At 39.7% G+C, this 21733-nt stretch overlaps 1 protein-coding gene across 3 annotated transcripts in view; it reads right to left on the bottom strand.

Moving 5' to 3' along the window:
- Positions 1-21733, bottom strand: part of ROR2 (receptor tyrosine kinase like orphan receptor 2) — a 148265-nt gene that overhangs the window by 16451 nt on the left and 110081 nt on the right. For all 3 annotated transcript variants that reach the window (XM_069879945.1, XM_069879946.1, XM_069879947.1), the window contains exons 3-4: positions 17814-18101; positions 16717-16747 (exon numbers count right to left, since the gene is read on the bottom strand). In XM_069879945.1, the coding sequence (XP_069736046.1) occupies positions 16717-16747; positions 17814-18101 (319 nt within the window). The remainder of the gene's footprint in view (positions 1-16716; positions 16748-17813; positions 18102-21733) is intronic.

Here is a 21733-nt window from a genome sequence, read left to right on the forward strand (position 1 = left end):
AGTAAGATCACAGAGAAAAGGACGGGCATCGTATTTCAGATTATGAGTTTACTTAGCCTGGTGTGAGGCTACACCATAAACATAAAGCACACAAGTTAAATGACCTGCAATACAAAGAATTAAAGAATAAAGGGTTTATGTTAATTAAAGAGAGGCAAATCACTTTGACTTGTGGGAACAGCATTATAAATGGTTGCAGTAAAATATCAGGAATTAATATTTTTAATATATATACATATATATTCGGTTTTGTTTTTTTATACTGTGTCTCAAAATCAGGACCTCTTATAATCTGGTACTACAGCCCTTGTAATTTGTTACCCTTAGTCTTAACATGTATCATATCATAGTGTCAGGGAGCAAACTCAGTTCACAAAGGGGATCGCTCTATGATAACTAAAATGGGTTCTCGTCTCCAAATATTTACTCCCAATGAAACAGGTCACAGAGAAGATCTGAGGGAAGAGAAACATAGTACCCTTGTCCATGCTGTACCATAGCTATAAAATTTGCCTTCTGTCAAAAACATAGTGAATTTAAATTAATGTTACTATAGAAAAATACTTGGTGCTTTATGATCAGCTTTGTATATTTGCCCTTCGGGGAAAAATCAAATAAACCCCTCTATTTCTTGCTTTACCACGAACTAAAATTTGCCGAGAGTGTTGTCTTTTAAAGTAATACATCTGACAGGCTATAAAACTGTTCCTTCTCATAGGCCTCCTGTTGTTCACAGGAGATCAATGCAACTTTTAATACTGACATTCAAGGCGACAGGACTGCTGTATAAATATTTGATGGAGGAAAAGAATGGGATTTTTAAATACCAGAATTGCATGAATTATTACTATTAATCCATTGAGAAGGGCTGGGCTAATAGCAGGTGCTCCTAATAAAACGCGTAACTTCTACCCACGCAGGGCAGAAATTCCGTAATATGCACAAATTGGTTGGAGGTTTTAGCAAAGTTTCCAAAGCCCAGGTGTACAGGAAAACAGAAAAAAAAACCCTACCCAACCCAAACCACAAAGCATCAAAACACACACACCTGCAAATCTGCGACCTGCCTGCTGAAGCCAAGAAGTGAAAGGATAGCCAGGACAACTTCACTGCTTCATCAGACCCCTGCCTGGACAGAGGCACCATGAGCCCATGACACCAGAGAAGGGTGCAGGCTTCCTGCCCTATGGGTTTCCATGTTCTGAATAGGTTCATTCTCTGACTAAATCTTTAGCTGCAAATAACCTACCTATGCAGCACATAAAATAATTTATTTGCACATCTTCACCCATGTCTAAAGATTAGCACTACAGGGATATCATAAAATATTCATCGAAGTAGTTAACAGCTCAAAGAGACAATTCTCTAAAATACAAGAGGGATGTAAAAACTTCTCCCATACACTAAAGGAATGTAAGAAACAGTATCAGAAAAGAAGGGGAGTCTAGTGTTAGAAAGTCAAACACTAACGGGCAGGAGAATTTGTGTGAATAGTCATAGCTCAGTTGAAGTCAATGGACCTATTACAATTTACACTCACCAGGAATATGATCCATGAATTCTGTTACCAGATGCTCATGGAGTGTAACAACAGACCCCAAAAGCAAGATTCCCTTACATCTAGCATACAAGTTTGATAAATATTAACCAATATTCAGAACAGAATCCATTTTTGTGCTTTTATCTTAAAAGTAGCACATAACAGAATCCCTAAAAAAATTAGTCACATTTATTGAACACAGCAATTGTGTAGTATTTGATTTGAATATTTACATGCTAATTCCTAAAAAAAAAGTACATCATGAACTGAAAGTCCAGATTTAATGTCTAAGATCAGTAAAAAACAACAGTTGATTTTTATTCTACTGATTCTACTAAATGATGAATTTGTTAAAAGTCCGCCTTAAAGATTTGAGACAGCATTTTAAGCCAGGTAGTACATGAAGCAGTTCATTGAAATGTCACCAGTAAAATCACAGCTGCCAATGGACTTAGTGTTTGTGACAAACCAGAGAAAGTAAGTTGTTGTCAAATAGCAATTTTTAAACAATAACCTTATTTTTTAGCCTGTTGCAATTATCTCCACAATAGATTATAAAATCAGTATTTTTAAACGCAGAACTCAGGCTCAAATGTCTGTCTCTAACACATAGTCTAAATCATGTTTTAAATATATATTCCAAAGTCACCGTGAAAGTAGGATGCTTTTAACGTAAAGTATTTAAAAAGCACTTACACATAAGAAAGAGGGAAGACATCAGGAAGATTTAAGCATATGAATACTTCATTGAATCAGGAACTAAACTGTTTTCCTCACTAGGCATTACCTCTGTCTACACTCCTAGCTGAGCTATCTCCTTGCTAAAAGATACTATGTTCAATTATTTAAATCAATTAAATCAATGAAAAATCATATTGCCATCCTCCCTTTCACAGAGTCATCCTATATCACTTCTATAACAAGAAAAATGCATAGTCTGCACTGTGTAGGAAAGAACAGAACATACAAAAGTGTGCCAGGATGCTCATCAAATAACACTACATGCTGCTGTGTTTTGATAATATCACAGGCATTCACGTATTTATTATTGTTTTACATATTTAGAAAAGGCTTCAGTGTACCAAAAACTGTTGCTGTTCCAAAGTACAGTAATCATCTACAGCAGCCAAGACAAGGGTGGCAGGATGGGTCTTACTACAGTAACCTGGTTACAAAACAGTCAAAGAAGCAAAGCTATACAAGGAGCATCTATGTCCTGCATTTCTGCAAGGAATGGAGGATTGCCCTTGGATAATCTGCCATAATCCTCTTATTATCACAAGTAGTTTCAAACAGATATTAATTCTACTTACAAACTCTCTGTTTACTCAAATGACATCTTTGTAAATTCTCCCCTTGCTTTCACAGGTGTCAGCATGTTGGGATGAGATCTTGATATCAGATGAGTCAGCTGACAGTCTAAGGAAGTCTGCAGGTTTGTTTTCCTGAGCATTGACATTTTTAAGAGAAATGACTCTGTTACAAACAAGATTACTGATGAACTAGAGAAAACAAAAACTTCCAGAAAACTAATTTCAACATGTGGAAACATGGAACCTGACCATGCAGCATTCCTTCTTCTTACTGGAATGGAGTGTCCTCCCAGCTCCTGTTTTTAAGGCAAGTCATCCCTCTCAGTGTGTTATGACTGTCTAATAAATTGTCTTCCTCCAACAAAACCAGGGGAAAACAGCAGGGCCAACAAGCCCTCTGAAGAGTCCCTAACAAGCACCTCCCAATTCTCCAAACTGCCAGAGGAAAGCAAAAATTTTCACTTTGATTCTTCCTCCTCCAGCCATGCCACTCTGAGAAAGTATACGCAGGTCTTGGAAGAGTCCACCAGCTGAAAATGTCATCATAACGTTACAGGCTGTTTTCATAGTTGCTCTTAATTTTGCAGAACATATTCAAGCTGAAATTTTCCACAATCCAAAGCTGATTTTTTTTTTATTTCTTCTTTTACTTGAAAAGAAATGGTTCAGGTGTTTTAAAAACTGAGGCCAGAGAAAATTACCGGTTTTCTCTTCAGGAAAAAAAGAAACATAGAACCCAAAAGAAAACCAGAACCAGGAAAAGGAGCAGCTATTTGGTTGTGATGCTGTTATGTTCCTTGCTATTGAGCAGACACCTGAGACTTCCTGAACATACCTTTTGCTGTTCCCATGAAACACTACCCAAATTTGTCCAGCCTTTACATCACTTCCAAGTTAATGTGCCCAATCCATAACAACGTAGCTGATACAGTCTCCAAATGTGGAGGGGAGGTTTAGACTGGACATTAGGAAAAAAATTTTCACAGAAAGGATCATTGGGCACTGGAACAGGCTGCCCAGAGAGGTGGTTGAGTCACCTTCCCTGGAGGTGTTTAAGGCACGGGTGGACGAGGTGCTGAGGGACATGGTTTAGTGTTTGATAGTAATGGTTGGACTCGATGATCCGGTGGGTCTTTTCCAACCTGGTGATTCTACGATTCCATGATTCAAACATCCCATCTACAGCAAGCTTTGCAGATGTAAGTGAGAAAATAAAACTGTTTGGCACTCTTCTCAGAGCTAGCACCCAAGATTAATTGAGGTAATGGTCTAAGGATTTTGCTGAGGGTCCAGAAGGGCACGGGCTGTGGAACTGGGAGGAAGAGGCAGGTCAGGCATACATACAGGGGCTACCACCAGGACAGCACATAGTTCACCAAAATCTGGAGGAAAACCTAATATTTTTTGTGTCTCAGCATTTCTTTCTGTCAACAGATAAGTACGCGTCTCCTCTTCCGGGGTGGTCTGTACTGAAGACAGCAGTCTATTATTAGCATTATCTGCCTGTCAGCTGGATTCAGCGACTGAGGTCTGGGTGGTATGGCTGAGGAATCCAGAACTCATGAAATAATTCTGGTGTGTCATCATAGTTCCACATAATATATTGATTTTTTCCAAATCAGGAAAATTAGCTTTTTCTACACAGGAAATTCTATGCCAGTTTCAATCAAAGCCTCTGGGATTCTCAAGACTTAAAAATAATCAGGCAGTTCTCTACTTCAGCCGCTGGAAGAGAGTAGAAATTAATGATCTCCAGCTCTGCAGCTACCCTTTGCTGAGGCTGGGGGCACGGTACCCTGAACCACCCAAAACTGCTGGGAGGCCAAGATATCCATCTAGCCCTCATGTAATCCCAAATGACAACTATAACCTACTTTTCTTCCTTCGGACTTAAAAGCACTTATTGAATGATCCTCAGACCTCATTTTCTTAGATATTTCTCTTCTATTTTTACCTATTAATAACCAATTAATGGCTGAATGTCACATTTTTTAATTTATATCTTCCCACAGTGTAATAGTGGATACTTCCCTTGTATCTCAGGCAAAGCAAAATAGCTCAATTCCAAAGTCAGAGTTACAATTTATTTTCAGATGCCACATACAATGTTACGTGAACATTATTAGCTTAATAGGCTGTGAGTAGCAATTGTACCAGCACCACAGCTCCATAAATTAAATTTAATTTGGCTTAATATTAATAAAGTCCTCATGAATCAAAATGTGTAAAAATTCAATTAGAAAATCAAATGCTTCTCCAAGTTTAGCATTTCTGCATTTAGCTCTCAGTGGCTGAAAACTAAAATCCTGTGTGTACTGATATATCTGTCAGTCTGAATGACAGGGAACTTAAAAGTACAGTGATGAGCAATTGCACGTTCTTGCTGGAGTGTCTGAGTATTGGAACTGTTGATTTTGCAATATATTTTTCCTTTTTTCTCTTCTCTTCTTCAATGTAATGGTGAAATAAAAAATATGCAGCTGAACTTTGTTACCCACTGATGTTGTCTTTTAATTACCAAATGCAGTATGAAGACACTACCTTTCAGCTACCAGCAGCAAATGGAGAGTTTCACCATAGCAACTCAGAGTCAAAAAGCAGCTACAGTTTTAGTTTTGTTAACACAGTGCACCCATAAGCATGCCTTTGTTCTAAGTTTCGGATTCCTATGTAATTCAGCAGATCTAACAGATAAGAACATGTTTTTAAGTAACACATAACATTTTAAAGTTGGACTTCATGATCTTAAAATGATTGCATAATTTTATATAATAAACTGTGTTCTATTACAGAAGAAAGTAAAAAGTCTGCACTACACCTACTGAAAGCGTGAAACATTTTCTTATACTGCTTGCTACTGAGACAGACATTTCTTACTCTTTCTATTTTGAGGACTGAGGTAACATTGCACATGTTCCTCGGGAAGACACATGGTGTGCTGGGTGAATAAGTGGCGGAACAGTAGGGTTCAAAGGGTTGTAGTGAATGGGGCTGCAGCTGGGTGGTGGCCAGTCACTAACAATGCTCATAAGGGTTCAATTCTAGGGCCAGTTCTGTTCAATACTTTAATCTATGATATGGAGAAAGGATTTGAATGCACTGTTAGTACATTTGCTGATGATACTGAATTGAGAGGCGCTGTTAACTCTATTGAGGAAGAGAGGCCTCACAGATGGATCTAGATAGACTTAAGCATTGAAAAATCACCAATGGCATGAAATCTAACAAGAACAAACAATGACTTCTGCACCTGGGATGGAGGAACATCAAATACAAGTGTAAATTGTGAGAGGAAGGACTGAAGAGCAGCCCTGCAGAAAGGGATTGAGTGGTGCCAGTTGACAGCATAGAATATCTCAGGCTGAATGGGGTCCATAAGGATCACTGAGTTAACCTGCTGCTCCTCACAGGAGTCCCTAAAACTAAATAATCTAAGAGCATATCCAGATACTCCTTCAACTCTGACAGGCTTCAAGCCATTACTCCTGTTCCAGTGACTGACCACCCTATGAGTGAAGAACTTTTCCCTAATGTCCAAGCTGAACTTCCCCTGATGCAGTTTCATTCCCTTTCCTTGTATCCTATCACTGGTGACCAGAGAGAGGAGGTTAGCACCTCTCCATCCACTACTGACCTTGAGGAAGTCGTAGACTGCCGTGAGGCCACCTCTCAGCCTTCTCTTCTGCAATCTGAATGTGGCAAGTGAACTCCACTGATCTGTGTAAATCTTACCCTCAAGACCTTTCACCATCACGGTCACACTCTTAATAGTCTGATGTCCTTCTAACCCTGAGGCACCCACAGCTGCACACAATACTCAATGTAGAGCCACACCAGTGCAGCGCAAAGTGGAAAAATCACTTCTCTTGACAAGCTAGCAATGCTGTGCTTGATGCACTCCAGGACATGGTTGGCCTTTTTGGCTGCCAGGACACACTGCTGATACATATTGAGCGTGCTGTCCCAGAGCTGCAACATCATTGGCATAAGTGAAACCTGGTGGCATGAGTCCTGTGACTGGTGTGCCATGATGGATGGTTATAGGCATTTCAGGAGGGATAGGTAGGGCAGATGAGGTTGGGGCTAGGCGCTGTATGTCAGGGAGGGGCTGGACTGTACGGCACATGCAGTTGGCAACAACACAGTTGAGAAACTCTGGGTAAGCAAAAGGGGAAAGCAAATACAGTGGATATTGAGCACTGAGCCAGGAAAATACCAATTAATTATTCTACAAGGAATTAAGAGATATCTCTAGATCAGCTGCCCTTGTCCATATGGGTGCTTTTAACTTCCCAGATGTCCACTGGAAATATCATACTGTGGACACAAAGAGGCCCAGCAAATCTCTGAATCATGTTAAAGATAACCTTCTTGGTGCAGGTACTAGGTCAGCCAGCTAGGAAAGGTGCCCTTCTAGATTTGTTACTTCTAAACAGAGAGGGATTTATCGACCAGGTGGTAACTGGTGACTGTCTTGATCGCAGAGATCGTAAAGTAGTTGTGCTTCAAATCACTAGTGAGATAGGAGAAAAACTGTCAGCAAAACTTTGACATGAGTATGGGGAGAGCAGACTTTGGGCTGATGAAGTAGCCAGTTAACAACATGTCTTTGAAATCTGCTTTTCAAGGTACTGGAGTCCATGAATGCTGGTTGTTTTTAAAAGCCATCTCTTATGAATGCAGGAGCAGGCAATTCCAAAGTGTCAAGAAAGTAGAGTTGAAGGCCGGCTTAGCTGAGCAGGGATCTTCTTCAAGAACTCTAGGTGGAAAAGGAAAGTGTCTGGACATTGGAAGCAAGGACAGGTGACACAGGAGGACTACAGAGATGCTGTATGACAAGTAGTGAGAAAATTTGTGTAGCTAAAGGTCTATTAGAGTTCAAGCTTGCCAGTTCTGTGAAGGACAACAAAAAAGGCCTGTAAACAGCAAAAGGAGGATCAGAGATAGCATTGGTCTGTTGCTTGATGAGGTTTGCCAACTCACAAATAGGGAAGCAGACAAAGCAGAGGTGTTTAATGCCTTCTTTGCCTCTGTCTGTAACACTGATGATGGATCCCAACACCCCAGAGCTCTGTGCTGTAAGACTATGACTGGGGGCATGATAAACTCCCAGCTGACTCTGAACTTCTTCAAGACTTGCTACTCAAGCTGGGCCCAAACAAGTCTACAGGGCCCACTATGCTTCATCCTGTGGTGCTGAGAGAGCTGGCTGATGTCATTGTGGGTTCTGCCTCCATTATTTTTCAACAGTCTTGGGAGTCTGGAGAGGTCCTAGTTCACTGAAAGCTGGCAAATGCTGTCCCAGTTTTCAAGAAGAGTAGGAAGGAAGAGCTTGGTAATTACAAGCCTGTTAGTCTCACCTCAGTGCCTTTTAACATTATGGAGAAGGCTTTTCTGGGAGTTCTTGAAAGCCACCTGAGAAACAATGCAGTCATTGGACATAGCCAACATGGGATCATGAGGGCTAAGTCTTGTGTAACTAACTTGATATCTTTTTATGATAAGGTCATCCATGTAGCTGAGCAAGGGAAGGCAGCAGATGAGGAGGTTTTGCATTTTAGGAAAGCATTTGACAGTGTCTCTGACAGCATCCTCCTGGACAAAATGCTCAGCACACATCTAGGCAAGTCCATAGTACACTGGATGAACAGTTGACTGACAAACTGGGCTCAAAGGGTTATTGTAAATGGGGTTACATCAGCTGACGATGGGGTGACATGAGTCACATGAAAGTATCAGGATTTCTACAGGCAGGTCAGCCTGCTGATAGTGTCCTACTGAACTAATGAGACTGATTTTCCAATGTGAAGGGGTGAGGCACAGTGAGGCAGGGGTAAATATGCTTTACGGGCTGCAAATTCAAGTGTTAGTAAAACTGGTGGGGGTGGGAGGGGAGGATGCATGTTCACACATACATATAAAAACAAAGTTTCTGTGATAGATCAAATATTGTTTATGTCCCAACTATAGTAATCCTCTGCCTCTTTTATGTTATTATCAGAATGAAAAAAAAAAAGATCAATGAGACATGACTTACTTTTTTAAGGAGCATCAGAGAGAGTGCTTATGAGATGCAATTCCTGCAACATTATTTTTAGAGTAGTATTACCTCAAATACTTTAGACTTAATAGAGCAGTACTGACCTAAAAGAGCAGATTTTCTTAGACCATTTCTTCCTTTTTGTAAAAACAATGCCTTCTATCACTCCTAATATTATTTAGTTTTGATTGGAAATGTTCAAATTTTCTGAGTTCATACTGTTTGTTTTACCTTTTCTTAAGTACCGTAAATGAATTGCATCTGTATTTGTTTGGCTCCCTCAAACTGCAACAGAGAATAAAATAATACAAAGGTAGCAAAAAATTAACCATAAAGCCATAAAGATTGAAAGGATGATTTATAGTGAGTTCTTACAACATTATTCCATTTTGCTAAACTACCTAGTTTTCATTAGAATGGTGTTCCTTTATCTTTGTGCCCATTTCCTTGTATGCACTTAAAGGCTATTCAGCATCCTAAGAAACTCTAATTAAACTCAACGTGGCATCAAATGCTGACAGGAAGTCTCAGGGACACATAACTACCTTTTTGTAGGACATACAATAAATACTTTGAAAGCCATTTAAGCTACTGAAGGAAGGACAGAAGTGAGGGGGAGGAAGTAAAATCAAAACAAACTAAAGATCACTGGTTATATCAGGGATGTCCAACAGCTGCAGTAGCTACTTGCCAAAAGCTTAAGGGCTATCACTACTTTGAATATCAATTTACATATATCCTTAAACGGACTAACAAATGTCTTATTTCACTTGCAGCTTCTTTGGTAGCTTAACACCAACTGTTTATCTGAGCTGCCCGAACCTAAGTACCTGGTGCTGATCTGGAATTTGCCAGAAAAAGGTATGTTGTGGTCACATATTTACGAAGTCACAGCTGCAACTGGCTCTTTACTATATATTGCACCACATCTCAGTGTTTCACCTTACAGCTTGCCTGATATGATAGGCATATGATAGGATATGATAGCCTGCTGGCTGGCTATCAAAAACCTAATCACAGTGCTGCAAAGTTGAAGCAGGCTCTCCCAACAAACAGTCTGTGGGTAATTTTTCCCCTACTGAAACCTTCAACTTCCTTTAACATCCACCTACACAGTAAATGTGTAAATGTATGCTGTAGTCTCATAAATAAATAATAGATAAATGCAAAGTGGCATGCATGACATTCATTGTGCTACTTGATCCAACCCATTTAAAAGCATTTTGACAGTACTAGTAATGTAAGTGGGAAGGTGCTTCCTCACATTTAACCCCAGATTAGCTTAACTGTAAGAGTAAACAGAACTGCAACTAATCACTTCTTCTCCCTAAAGTATTTGGAAACCTTGCCCAAGAGCAGGCATGTCCCATAGGGCCGCTTTCTTGTCTTTGCAACCAAGCTCTCTCAGTAAAACAGTGCAAAATAACTGCATTACATTGTTAAGTCTCAGGGGCCTTTGATTTACACAGCAGCACAAAGAAAGTAAAGCTTTCCTGGAGGTCTATTTTTAATCACTTTTGCAGATGCTTGCCTTTGTTTTTTTGAGTTTCTGAACAACATGGATTAGTAAGCATAACAGATTGAAACAAACTATCATCCTTTACACTGTATTGCCTGTCAGCTTTCTTTCCTTCCTTTTTAGAAAAGCAAAAAAACTATCACTTACAATACTTTTCCTCGATAACAAGTTGCAGGAATACTGACACTTGAGTCCACTCCAAGATGCTACGCATATTAGTTTAAATGTACCTCTGGCTTTTAAAATTAGTAAATTTTGTAAGCACATACTGAAATTCTATTTCTATCCTAAAGACTATAAAATGCATTAGATTGTTGATAATTGATTTTGAAACACAGAAGTAAGTTTAGCATAAAAATTATGCCATTGCCATTGTGAGACAGGGGGTTAGTATCTTCTGAGTGCAATCTACATCTCTGGACAGATCAGAGTACTATTTTTTAGTTATATATTATTTGTGACATAGTATATCTGTGAGCCCTACCAGGATGTATACTACTTACCTAGAGTTAAAAAAAGCACTGTACTGAAAAAATACACTCCAAAATCAGTAAGAGAGCAAAGAGTATGTAAAATAATCTAGTGTACCCTTGGCTTCAGTTCCCTCCTTCCTCTACAAATTTCCTGTCTCAGCCTCAGTGACTCTCAAATGTCATTTAAACCAGCGGACCCAAAAGCAGATCTGAGGCTGTGGTTCAAAATTCCCTGAAAGGAGCTCCAGCCTAACACCAAGGGAAGATATAACCCTCCCCAAAGCCCTTAAAGAAAAAAGGAAACTGACACACAGGGACTAGGAAGGAATGGCAGCCAGATTCCCAAATTCGATTGTCAGGGAGCCAGGATATATGCCAAGGCAAACATATCCTTTTTTAATGTAGACCAGCCCGCAATAATCTGTGCCTCAGTTCCTCATTTGTAAAATAGGAATAACACACCTTACTTTGTGGGGACAGAAGGTACCCTAAACATTTTGCAGTGATCTGATCTCATGGTAGAGGAAGACAAAAAATTCCCAAGATTGACCATCTCCATTTGATACATGAAACACGGAACAGACAAAGGTTAAACAACTTGCTGCAATCACACATGGAGACAGGAGCACAGCCAGAAATTGAATCCAGACCTCTAAAATTACAGTCCAGTGTTTTAATCACAAAAACTGTCTTCTTCCTTGATTGAAACAGGAAACCAGAACATGAAATATGCTCTTATTCTGTAACTTCAACATGTTACCACAAATAACTCAGAAAAAAAAATATACTTCAAATATAGTCATCTCAGCCAAGGGTATATTTTGAGAAAAAAAAAGGCGTGCATGTCATTCTGGAGGAGACCCATCATTGAACACCTGGTCCTCATGAGCCTGAATAAACATTGTAACTTTTGAGTTGAGACAACCTTGTATTGGTTATAAAAACATCTGTTTATGTGAATTTTAAGATAATCTTGTATAACTTACAAGATTAAAAATGTTGTTATCAGTGGCTGAACTGCACTTACACTGTATTATATTTTCCATGCCACCCGGGGAAAGATACAACTGATGCTGGTGTGTGCATTCTTTCCACTACAGTCACAGCCATAACAAGAAATCCAAACAGTTTCAAAACGGGATTTTGCCCAATGGGTAATATTCAATCTAACCCTTCAATTCAGGAGAACAATACATCAGACGAGAGAACATGCAGTCTCTTAGAATGAAATTATTTTGAAAGAACAATACCTCTAGAAAGGAAGACAACTTTTTCTGCCCTCCTGCTCTTAAGACTCCAAGAGGTTAACATTAATTACTTAATTGTCAATAACGATAAAAAAAGCCCCAAACATTCTCTAGTATTTGCTACCCATTTATTTTATGTCCACATACTCAAAACTTTCTGAATGGACAGAAAATCTCTCTTTAGAAGGGCAAAAGTTAAGACTGTTAATGATACAAAAGGTAACAGCCTTACACAGTAAAAGTATCCAGCGATTCAGCCTGTTAGCTTGTCCTCTAGTAGAACACTAGGTTTCTGACTTTTTAAGATTTTATTTCCTTTGTAAATTAGTTTGTATTACCTATTAATACCTTCAATAACTTTAATACTTTTGATAAATGAAAGTAATTGAGAGAGAGAGAGAAAGAGAGAAAGAGAGAGAGATTGTGGCTTTCCATTTCTACAGAAAAATTCTTGTAAATTTTCACAGGTAAGGACCTTCACAGAAAATAAAGATCTCTTCACCTTCTCTAAAAAAATCACAAGTTTAAGACTATGCATTTGATTGAAAATTTTCACCATTAGATTTTTATGGAAATGTCTCAACTTCACTACCTGAAGGTCAGCACCCTTTTTTGAACTGGCAATTCAGACTGCATAATGCACATTTGGTATCTGGCAATCTTTACTTGTAGATAATTTCTAGAAAGCCACAGGAGAACACACGGACTGCACAAAAACGCCTTGCTAGATGCTATCTCCACAGTTAATGTTTTTTATTCCTTAATAATTCATTAGACATAGTTTTAAACCAAGTTACAATGGTTTTAGGTTTCAGTGTTTCCACTCAAGCACGTTTTTTTGGAAGCATTAATGCCAGAAGAAACAGCTCTCAGGTGGCTCAACACAAGACTGCTGTGCAGCCAGTAAACAGAAAGAGCCCTTTGTTCCATGTGGGCTCCTTCCAAGCAGTTAGGTATTTCTCTTGCGTTTTCGCCCCTTCCCTCCTTTCTGGCTTTCAAATTGACCTGCACAATTTTAAACAAAACATTCAGTAAAAAAAATCATAACCAGTTTTTATAAAGAAAAAAAATACTGCCTAATTATGGCATTTTAGTTGAAGAACTAAGTAGGAGGCATGGAGAAGTGGAACATGGGAACAATTGCAAGGCATAAGAATAGGGAAGAAAAAAGGAAGTATCAAAAGGAAAGAAAGGAACTTTGAAGAGGTGAGGAAAACCTGGTTAAGTAACAAAGTGAAAGAAAATTGAAACATGAGCAGGTATGCAATGAGGCAAAGATCTGTAATCCCTAAAAACTCCTCGATCTCATGTGATAATTCCCTCACAACTTCTCACTAGACCTTTGGCCTGAGATTGTTTTTCTTAAGTTTCAACTTTCTCTTAAATCTAATGGATATTAAAAATAAATAAATAAATAAATAAAATCTACCAGCAGCATACTCTTTACTTCATCTTTCAATGGCAAGTCCGAAACAATGATGGCACGACTACTGCTTCCACGTTCTCCACTGATATCATTGTAAGAAGACCAATTTAGAGGTGTCATAACAAAAAGACTTTTAAAAATTGTTATTTCTTCATTTTAACTTAAGAGTTCATAATCAACAAATTTTTTTCACTCTGTCAGTTGGAATTTTTTATCTATATTGATATTTGTAAAATATTAATAAGTTAATGCTTATAATGGAGAAAAGCTTAAGAAACACTAAGGAAAGCAAAAGCTATAAGATTAATTATTTGCTCAATAACAAAAAGTAAATCAATGCAAGACGTGATTCCCAACTTCTCATCTTGTACCCAGAGCTTGCCACTCTTCAGTTGCATTAGAGAACTGTTCCTTGAACTTTAGTGCAGTGCTTTGCTACGCAGCCTTCAGTTTGCTGTCTCTTGCCTTCTGATCTCACAGGTCAGACAGCTTCCTGGTATCTCACAATTTTTCTCCTTTGTAGAACAAGTGAATAACACTTTCCTAAAGTGCTGTAAGATCTGAAGGATTTCAGTGGTTACTCTGTCATGAACAGCTGTTTTTAATCTTCAATAGTTAGCAATCACTTTTAAGAAAAATACAAAAAACTTGTTAAATCCCTATATCATAGAATCACAGAACCACCAGGTTGGAAAAGACCCACTGGATCATCGAGTCCAACCATTACTATCAAACACTAAACCATGCCCCTTAGCACCTCGTCCACCCATGCCTTAAACACCTCCAGGGAAGGTGAATCAACCACCTCCCTGGGCAGCCTGTTCCAGTGCCCAATGACCCTTTCTGTGAAAAATTTTTTCCTAATGTCCAGCCTAAATCTCCCCTGGCAGAGCTTGAGGCCATTCCCTCTTGTCCTGTCCCCTGTCACTTGGGAGAAGAGGCCAGCACCCTCCTCTCTACAACCTCCTTTCAGGTAGTTATAGAGAGCAATGAGGTCTCCCCTCAGCCTCCTCTTCTCCAGGCTGAACAACCCCAGCTCTCTCAGCCGTTCCTCATAAGGCCTGTTCTCCAGCCCCTTCACCAGCTTTGTTGCTCTTCTCTGGACTCGCTCCAGAGCCTCAACATCCTTCTTGTGGTGAGGGGCCCAGAACTGAACACAGTATTCAAGGAGGATTCCTTTAAATTAACTTACAGTTTCTGTGCATATAAAATGCAAGAATGTGTAGCATATGATATTATTTTTATATACATAAGACAACTGAGTGACATACGGGTAAGATGAATGGAGTGGTAGTCCAGTAGCCTACTGCAGTTATTTAAAGTTTTTCCACTTAAGCCACCAGATAAATAACATACTTGTGAAAAGCATCCATGTGTCTTTACAAATTTTCTTTTACTCTTATTTTTAACTAGTCTATCACAAAACTAATTTTATGCCATTAATATATAAAAGGCATCAGACTGCATTCCTCACTTCATTACTTGATCAACTGCAGAATCTACTTCAAAAATTATACAATCACAGAATAATAGAATCATTAGGTTGGAAAAGACCTTAAAGATCATCAACTCCAACTGCAGCTGTCTACTACTAAATCATGTCCCCAAGCACCTCATCCATCCACCTTTTAAACACCTCCAAGGATGGTGACAACCATCTCCCTCGGCAGCCTGTTCCGGTGCTTGATAACCCTTTCTGTGAATAATTTTTTCCTCATGTCCACTCTAAATTTCCCCTGATGCAGCTTGACACCATTCCCTCTTGTCTTATCACCTGCGTCTTGGGAGAAGAGACCAACACCCTCCCCTCTACAACCTCCTTTTAGGTAGTTGTAGAGAGCAATAAGGACTCCCCTCAGCCTCCTCATCCCAAGGCTAAACAACCCCAGCTCCCCCAGTCGTTCCTCATAAGACTTGTTCTCCAGCCCCTTCACCAGCTTTATCACTCTTCTCCGGACACGCTCCAGGACCTCAATGTCCTTCCTATAGTAAAGGGCCCAAAACTGAACAGCCTCACCAATGCAAAGTCCAGGCGCAGAAACCCTTCCCTGGTCCTGCTGGCCACGTTGTTTCTGATACAAGCCAAGACGCTTTTGGCTTTCTTGGCCATCTGGACACACTGCTTGTTAAGCCAGCTTTCGACCAACACCCTGATATCTTCCTCTGCCAGGCAGCTTTCCAGCCACTCTTCCCCAAGCCTGTGGCACTGCACAGGGTTTTTGTGTCCCAAGTGCAGGGCTCAGCACTTGAACCTCACCTCATTGGCCTCAGCCCATGGATCCCACCTGTTCAAATCTCTCTGTAGAGCCTCCCTACCCTCAGACACTTTCTCCCAGTTTAGTGTCATCCACAAACTTCCTAAGGGCGTATTCAATCCCCTCATCCAGAACATTAACAAAGATATTGAAGAGGACTGGACCTAGCAATGAGCCCTGGGGAACACCACTCGTGACCAACCTCCAACTGCATTTAACTCCATTTACCGCAACTCTTTGTGCCCAGCCATCCAGCAAAAGGTGTACCTGTCCAGACCAGTGTCAGCCAGTTTTTCAAGTAGAATACTGTGAGATACATTAAAATATGAAGTAGTTAAATTTAAACTAACATGTAAAATACCAATGATGAAACGGAAACAATATATTTTGTGAACTGGATCAGGAAGTGAGCCCAGGCAGCTAACAAAAATCACCAAAGTCAAAATGCCACTAACAAACAGAGGTTCTAGCCAGCTACTCAAACACAGAATTCTAGTCTTGTTTCATGTGACTTTAGAAGTTACAATAACAGAACATGGGTAAATGTACAAACACAAGAACCTAAGCATTTTACCCATTCATTTTTAAGCACTCTTCCAGGCCATACTTGCCCTATGAACAATTACTGTTCAAACATCATGACTTTGTGGTATTTTGCTTGTCCAATATAGAAAATAAGCAAGCAGAAGTTGTGCAAGAAAATTCAATCAAACCAAACCCCACTGTAACATAATGCTACCTCTGTCTGTAAAAGCTTCTTCCATTCTGAGAGTTTTAAATCAAATAATGTATTTTTAGCAAGCACACTGTGGTTGCAGACAGTGTTTGCTGAGCTTATGAAATAAATTCTTACAAAACAAAATTGGTCAGAGTGTATTAAGTAATCTTCCAAAAAGTACTTACTGAAGATTGTGATTTGGGCTGTTTGTCGGACCTGTAAAAACAAAACAAACATTGCTGACAAGTCTGGATTAAGAACAACAACATAAAAAAGCCAAGAGCAATCCAAGACACTCAAGACACTGTCTTTTTAAGGGTGGTTTGTCTCAAGATTCAAACAAAACCTTCTGTGTTCTTGCATATTATTATATATTGCTGTTTTCAAAGCCACAAATAAAAATCACATGAATATTCTGCTTACTTGGGCAGCAACACGAGTGGATCCCATTTTTTTAGAAAATATCTCTCACCATAAAAACACAGGCTGTTAAAAAGACAATGTGTTATCTTGACACATCACTTACCTCTTAATAAGCCCCACTAAAGCCTAGCTATCAGAGTTTATGGTATGACAAGGACATGGTCTTAACTTTAGTCACAGAAGGAACAAGATCAAATATCCAGCAAGTAATGAACCACTACAAACTAGACTGCAGAGTTCGCTGTTTTCACTACAAAATCAGAAGAAATTTTAGGAAAATGTCTTCAGAATTTTTTCTTTCCCATTGCTTCAGAAGCAAACTAAATAAAAGCTTGCCTTCCAGGCTGGATGATTAAGTGCAACGTGTGTACTTTTTAAAAGGTGTGCTGTACTTTCAGCTGTTGAAAGGTAGTATTTGAGGTCATGCTTCATGTAGCAGTAAAGACATGATATTTCACAAGGATCGGCCATCACTATGAACCTCGTATAGAAAATTGCTTCTCATTCTTCTCTGCAGTTTTTTTTTTAAAACAGACTGATTTCAGCAGTACAGTGAAAACTCCAGGCAATGCAATGTTATTTTTTTGTACTTTATACTGGTATTTGTTTAATTTTTTTTCTTCAGTACATATTTACAGATCATTCCATCTGTATTTACTTTCTTTTATTATGAGTAAATGAGTATCGAGTTAAATTGAGAAGTTCTGCACTGGAGGAGAGGCCCCAGGCAATAGCTTTATTTATTTCTTTTCATAAGAATTTTTCTTAAAATATCAAATTCATTTCTCATTATGCTATTGTGAAAACTAATACCCAGACTATAAAGCAATCTGAGTAATTATAAAAACCAGGAACTCACCAAGCCTTACAAACAACACTCCTGTTGCAGTTATCGTCTTCATCCCATTAGAAGCCACGCACTGATAGTATCCCGTGTCTGTAGTATCCAGATCCTGGATTCTCAGACGCGACCCATATTCTGTTTTTCTGATGATGATCCGTCTTGGCTCCTGAACCACCGGCGCATCATTTTTTAGCCATCTGACATTTGGAGATGGATTTCCTTCCACCTTGCAGTGGAGAATTGCTGTTTGCCCTTGGACTACAGTGATATTGTTTACCGGTTCCAAAAAGTTCAGGAAGTAACCTAAGAGGGTATAAGGTCAGAAAAGATCAAACTTCACTTTGGTTGCAATAGAAGACTGCCCAAAGGCACATTTTTAAGAGAGGATCTTGGAAATGGTTTTAGATTTCTTTCAAGGATACATTAAAAAAAAAAAAAAAAAAAGCAATTCACTGTCCTAGGGACATCATATCATCACTACAATTTGTCTTTCATGACTGACTTCGTGTTTGTTTGCAGACAGGTAGGCAGATTAGGAAGTAAAGCATGAATTACTGCCATTATAATCCTAACTCCCTTTGTGGACACTTATTCTGAAGCATTAATGACTTTTACTTGTCAGTTTCTATGCCTCTTGGGAAACAGGTACTGCTGTAACAGAAAAATATAGCCTTACTCCATACAACAGTAATCCCAGTTGCAATCATATTAGAATATATTATAAATTTACTACTTAATGATCTTACATAGTCATGTATTTGTCTTGAAAATAATTAAAACTAGAAATAGATATTAAATTCATGTGCCAGATACTCACCTGACAAGAAAATCTTAAGATGAGCTTGATTTCGGTAGGTTTATCTTACAACTGAATTTTAAAGATTTTAAGTTCACATTCAATTTAAAGGCTGCTGTTTTTTACATCAAGTCCTAAAATAGTGCTAAATCAAAGAAAGGTCTGTATAGATATTGAGTAATCAGGTTCCACAGGTTTAGTCTTATAAAGGGAAACTAAAAACTCTACTTTGTGGTTTGTTGAAAGCAAAGTGCTCATCAAAAAGCACATATGTTGTACTGGTGACCTCAAGAGATAAAAAAAAGATATGATTGATTGAAGAACACTCTAAAACTGGACAATCAAAGCTTCTGTATGTTACTATCATTCAGTTTAATTTGGTGCTAGGAGCACTGCAACTGACACACATCACAGATTTAAAGCTTGAAAGCATGTAATTCCACTGAAATAATAATGCGATTGTCAAAAAGATTGTCAAAAACATTAAGAGAAGTATCTAGCTGTCGTGCTCATATGTTTGTCTTTATGAATTTATACCACCTAGACATACAGCACTAGGAATATCTCATATTACATTATGCTTCTATGTCATCTGAATCCAAATATGAAATCGCTTTGATGGAGGTCCACATGTGCCATTTCCTGTCAGTTAAATTATTCTGTAGTTGATAAAAAATAGCATTACTGTGCAGGAATGTAACACCAGCAATACAGTGGTCAACATTCACAGTCTTAATTGCTGAAATACCTTAAGAAAATTGTTGTTCTGCTCTGATTTACGTTTGACATAATCATGCCAATCAGTTCCTCTTTAGTGGCTAGGTACAGCACTGGAGAGGGAAGCAGTAGAAACATCAGAATATAATGAATTTGCAAAGCCAGATTTTGCTGGAAAAATGGGTTTTCTCAAGTACTACGTTGTTGTCTATCACTGGCCTTTCAAAAGAAACCCTGCATTAATGAATAATATGAAAATACAATGTAGGCAAAGAGGAATTTAGTTTATCACTTTAGTTTGTAGAAAATGAAATAAAATCAAATATATATAATCTCCACATGATATTGCAAACTTATAAGAAAAGTATTTTGTCACCTTTTTTCCTCATAAAACAATAAATAATTCTGTATGCAACTTTACATTAGTTCTCCCTATTATAAGATTACAAATATATACTAGACTTTAAAGCACTTTGACAAAACACAAAAAATATTTCTTTTCAAACACCTGATAAAAAGGGGAGAAAAACATGAATATTTTCTGCAATGTCATATGACAACATCATTCATTGTTTCCAGTTACATTTCATAGCTGCAGAATTAGAATTATTAGGATGACATTCTGCCAGGGAAGAAAAAACAGCAGGCTATCTTGCTGAAATACTGAATACAAGACATTGATTAAAGCTATTACTTAAGCAAACATTTTAGCATTTCTAGCAGCAAGAAGGAAAGCACGATCCAGCATAATCGAAGAGCCCAGTTCAAGCTAACCACTGTGTAGCTTGAGAAGTAGTCTTGCTGAAAGGGCTTGGGGGTCCTGGTGGACAACAAACTGAACATGTATCAGCAGACTGCTGCTGCAGCAACAAAGACAAATTCGATCCTGGGCTGCATTGACAGGGGCATTACTATGTAGAGAGGTAGAAAGGTGATCATCCCAACCTGCAGAGTTTTTTGTCAGGCCACACGTGGTGTACTGTGTCCAGCTCTTGTTCACAAAATTTAAAAAAAGGTACAGAAAGACAGGGGAGAGTCCAAAGGAGGGCCATGCAGACAATCATAGAATTGTAGAACCACATAATAACCAGGTTGGAAGAGACCCACCGGTTCATCGAGTCCAACCATTCCTATCAAACACTAAACCATGCCCCTTAGCACCTCGTCCACCTGTGCCTTAAACACCTCCAGGGAAGGTGACTCAACCACCTCCCTGGGTAGCCTGTTCCAGTGCCCAATGACCCTTTCTGTGAAAAATTTTTTCCTAATGTCCAGCCTAAATCTCCCCTGGCAGAGCTTGAGGCCATTCCCTCTTGTCCTGTCCCGCGTCACTTGGGAGAAGAGGCCAGCACCCTCCTCTCTACAACCTCCTTTCAGGTAGTTATAGAGAGCAATGAAGTCTCCCCTCAGCCTCCTCTTCTCCAGGCTGAACAACCCCAGCTCTCTCAGCCGTTCCTCATAAGGCCTGTTCTCCAACCCCTTCACCAGCTTTGTTGCTCTTCTCTGGACTCGCTCCAGAGCCTCAACATCCTTCTTGTGGTGAGGAGCCCAGAACTGAACACAGGATTCAAGGAGCGGTCTCACCAGTGCCGAGTACAGAGGGAGAATAACCTCCCTGGATCTGCTGGTCACGCCGTTTCTGATACAAGCCAAGATGCCATTGGCCTTCTTGGCCACCTGGGCACACCCCTGGCTCATGTTCAGTTGGCTGTCAACCAACACCCCCAGGTCCCTCTCCTTCAGGCAGCTTTCCAGCCAGATTTCTCCTAGTCTGTAGCACTGCACGGGGTTGCTGTGCCCCAAGTGCAAGACCCGGCACTTGGCCTTGTTAAACCTCATCCCATTGGACTCAGCCCAGCAGTCCAGCCTGTTCAGATCCCTTTGCAGAGCCTCCCTACCCTCCAGCAGATCGACGCTTCCACCCAGCTTAGTGTCGTCTGCAAACTTGCTAAGGGTGCACTCAATGCCTTCATCCAGGTCATTGATAAAGACATTGAACAGGGCTGGACCCAGCACTGAGCCCTGGGGAACCCCACTTGTCACTGGCCTCCAGCTGGATTTCACACCCTTTACCACCACTCTCTGGGCCCGGCCATCCAACCAGTTTTCCACCCAGGAGAGTGTGCGCCTGGCCGGGCCAGAGGCTGGCAGTTTCCTAAGCAGAATGCTGTGAGAAACTCTGTCAAAGGCTTTACTCAAGTCCAGGAAGATACATCCACAGCCTTTCCCTCATCCAGCAGCCGAGTCACTTTGTCATAGAAGGCGATCAGGTTAGTTTGGCAAGACCTGCCTTTTGCGAACCCGTGTTGACTGGGCCTGAGCACCCGGTTCTCTTGCATGTGCTTCATGATAGCACTCAAGATCACCTGCTTTATGACTTTCCCTGGCACTGAGGTCAGACTGACAGGCCTGTAGTTCCCTA

Source organism: Phaenicophaeus curvirostris, chromosome Z (genome assembly GCF_032191515.1).
Source record: "Phaenicophaeus curvirostris isolate KB17595 chromosome Z, BPBGC_Pcur_1.0, whole genome shotgun sequence".
NCBI classification, from domain to species: domain Eukaryota; kingdom Metazoa; phylum Chordata; class Aves; order Cuculiformes; family Cuculidae; genus Phaenicophaeus; species Phaenicophaeus curvirostris.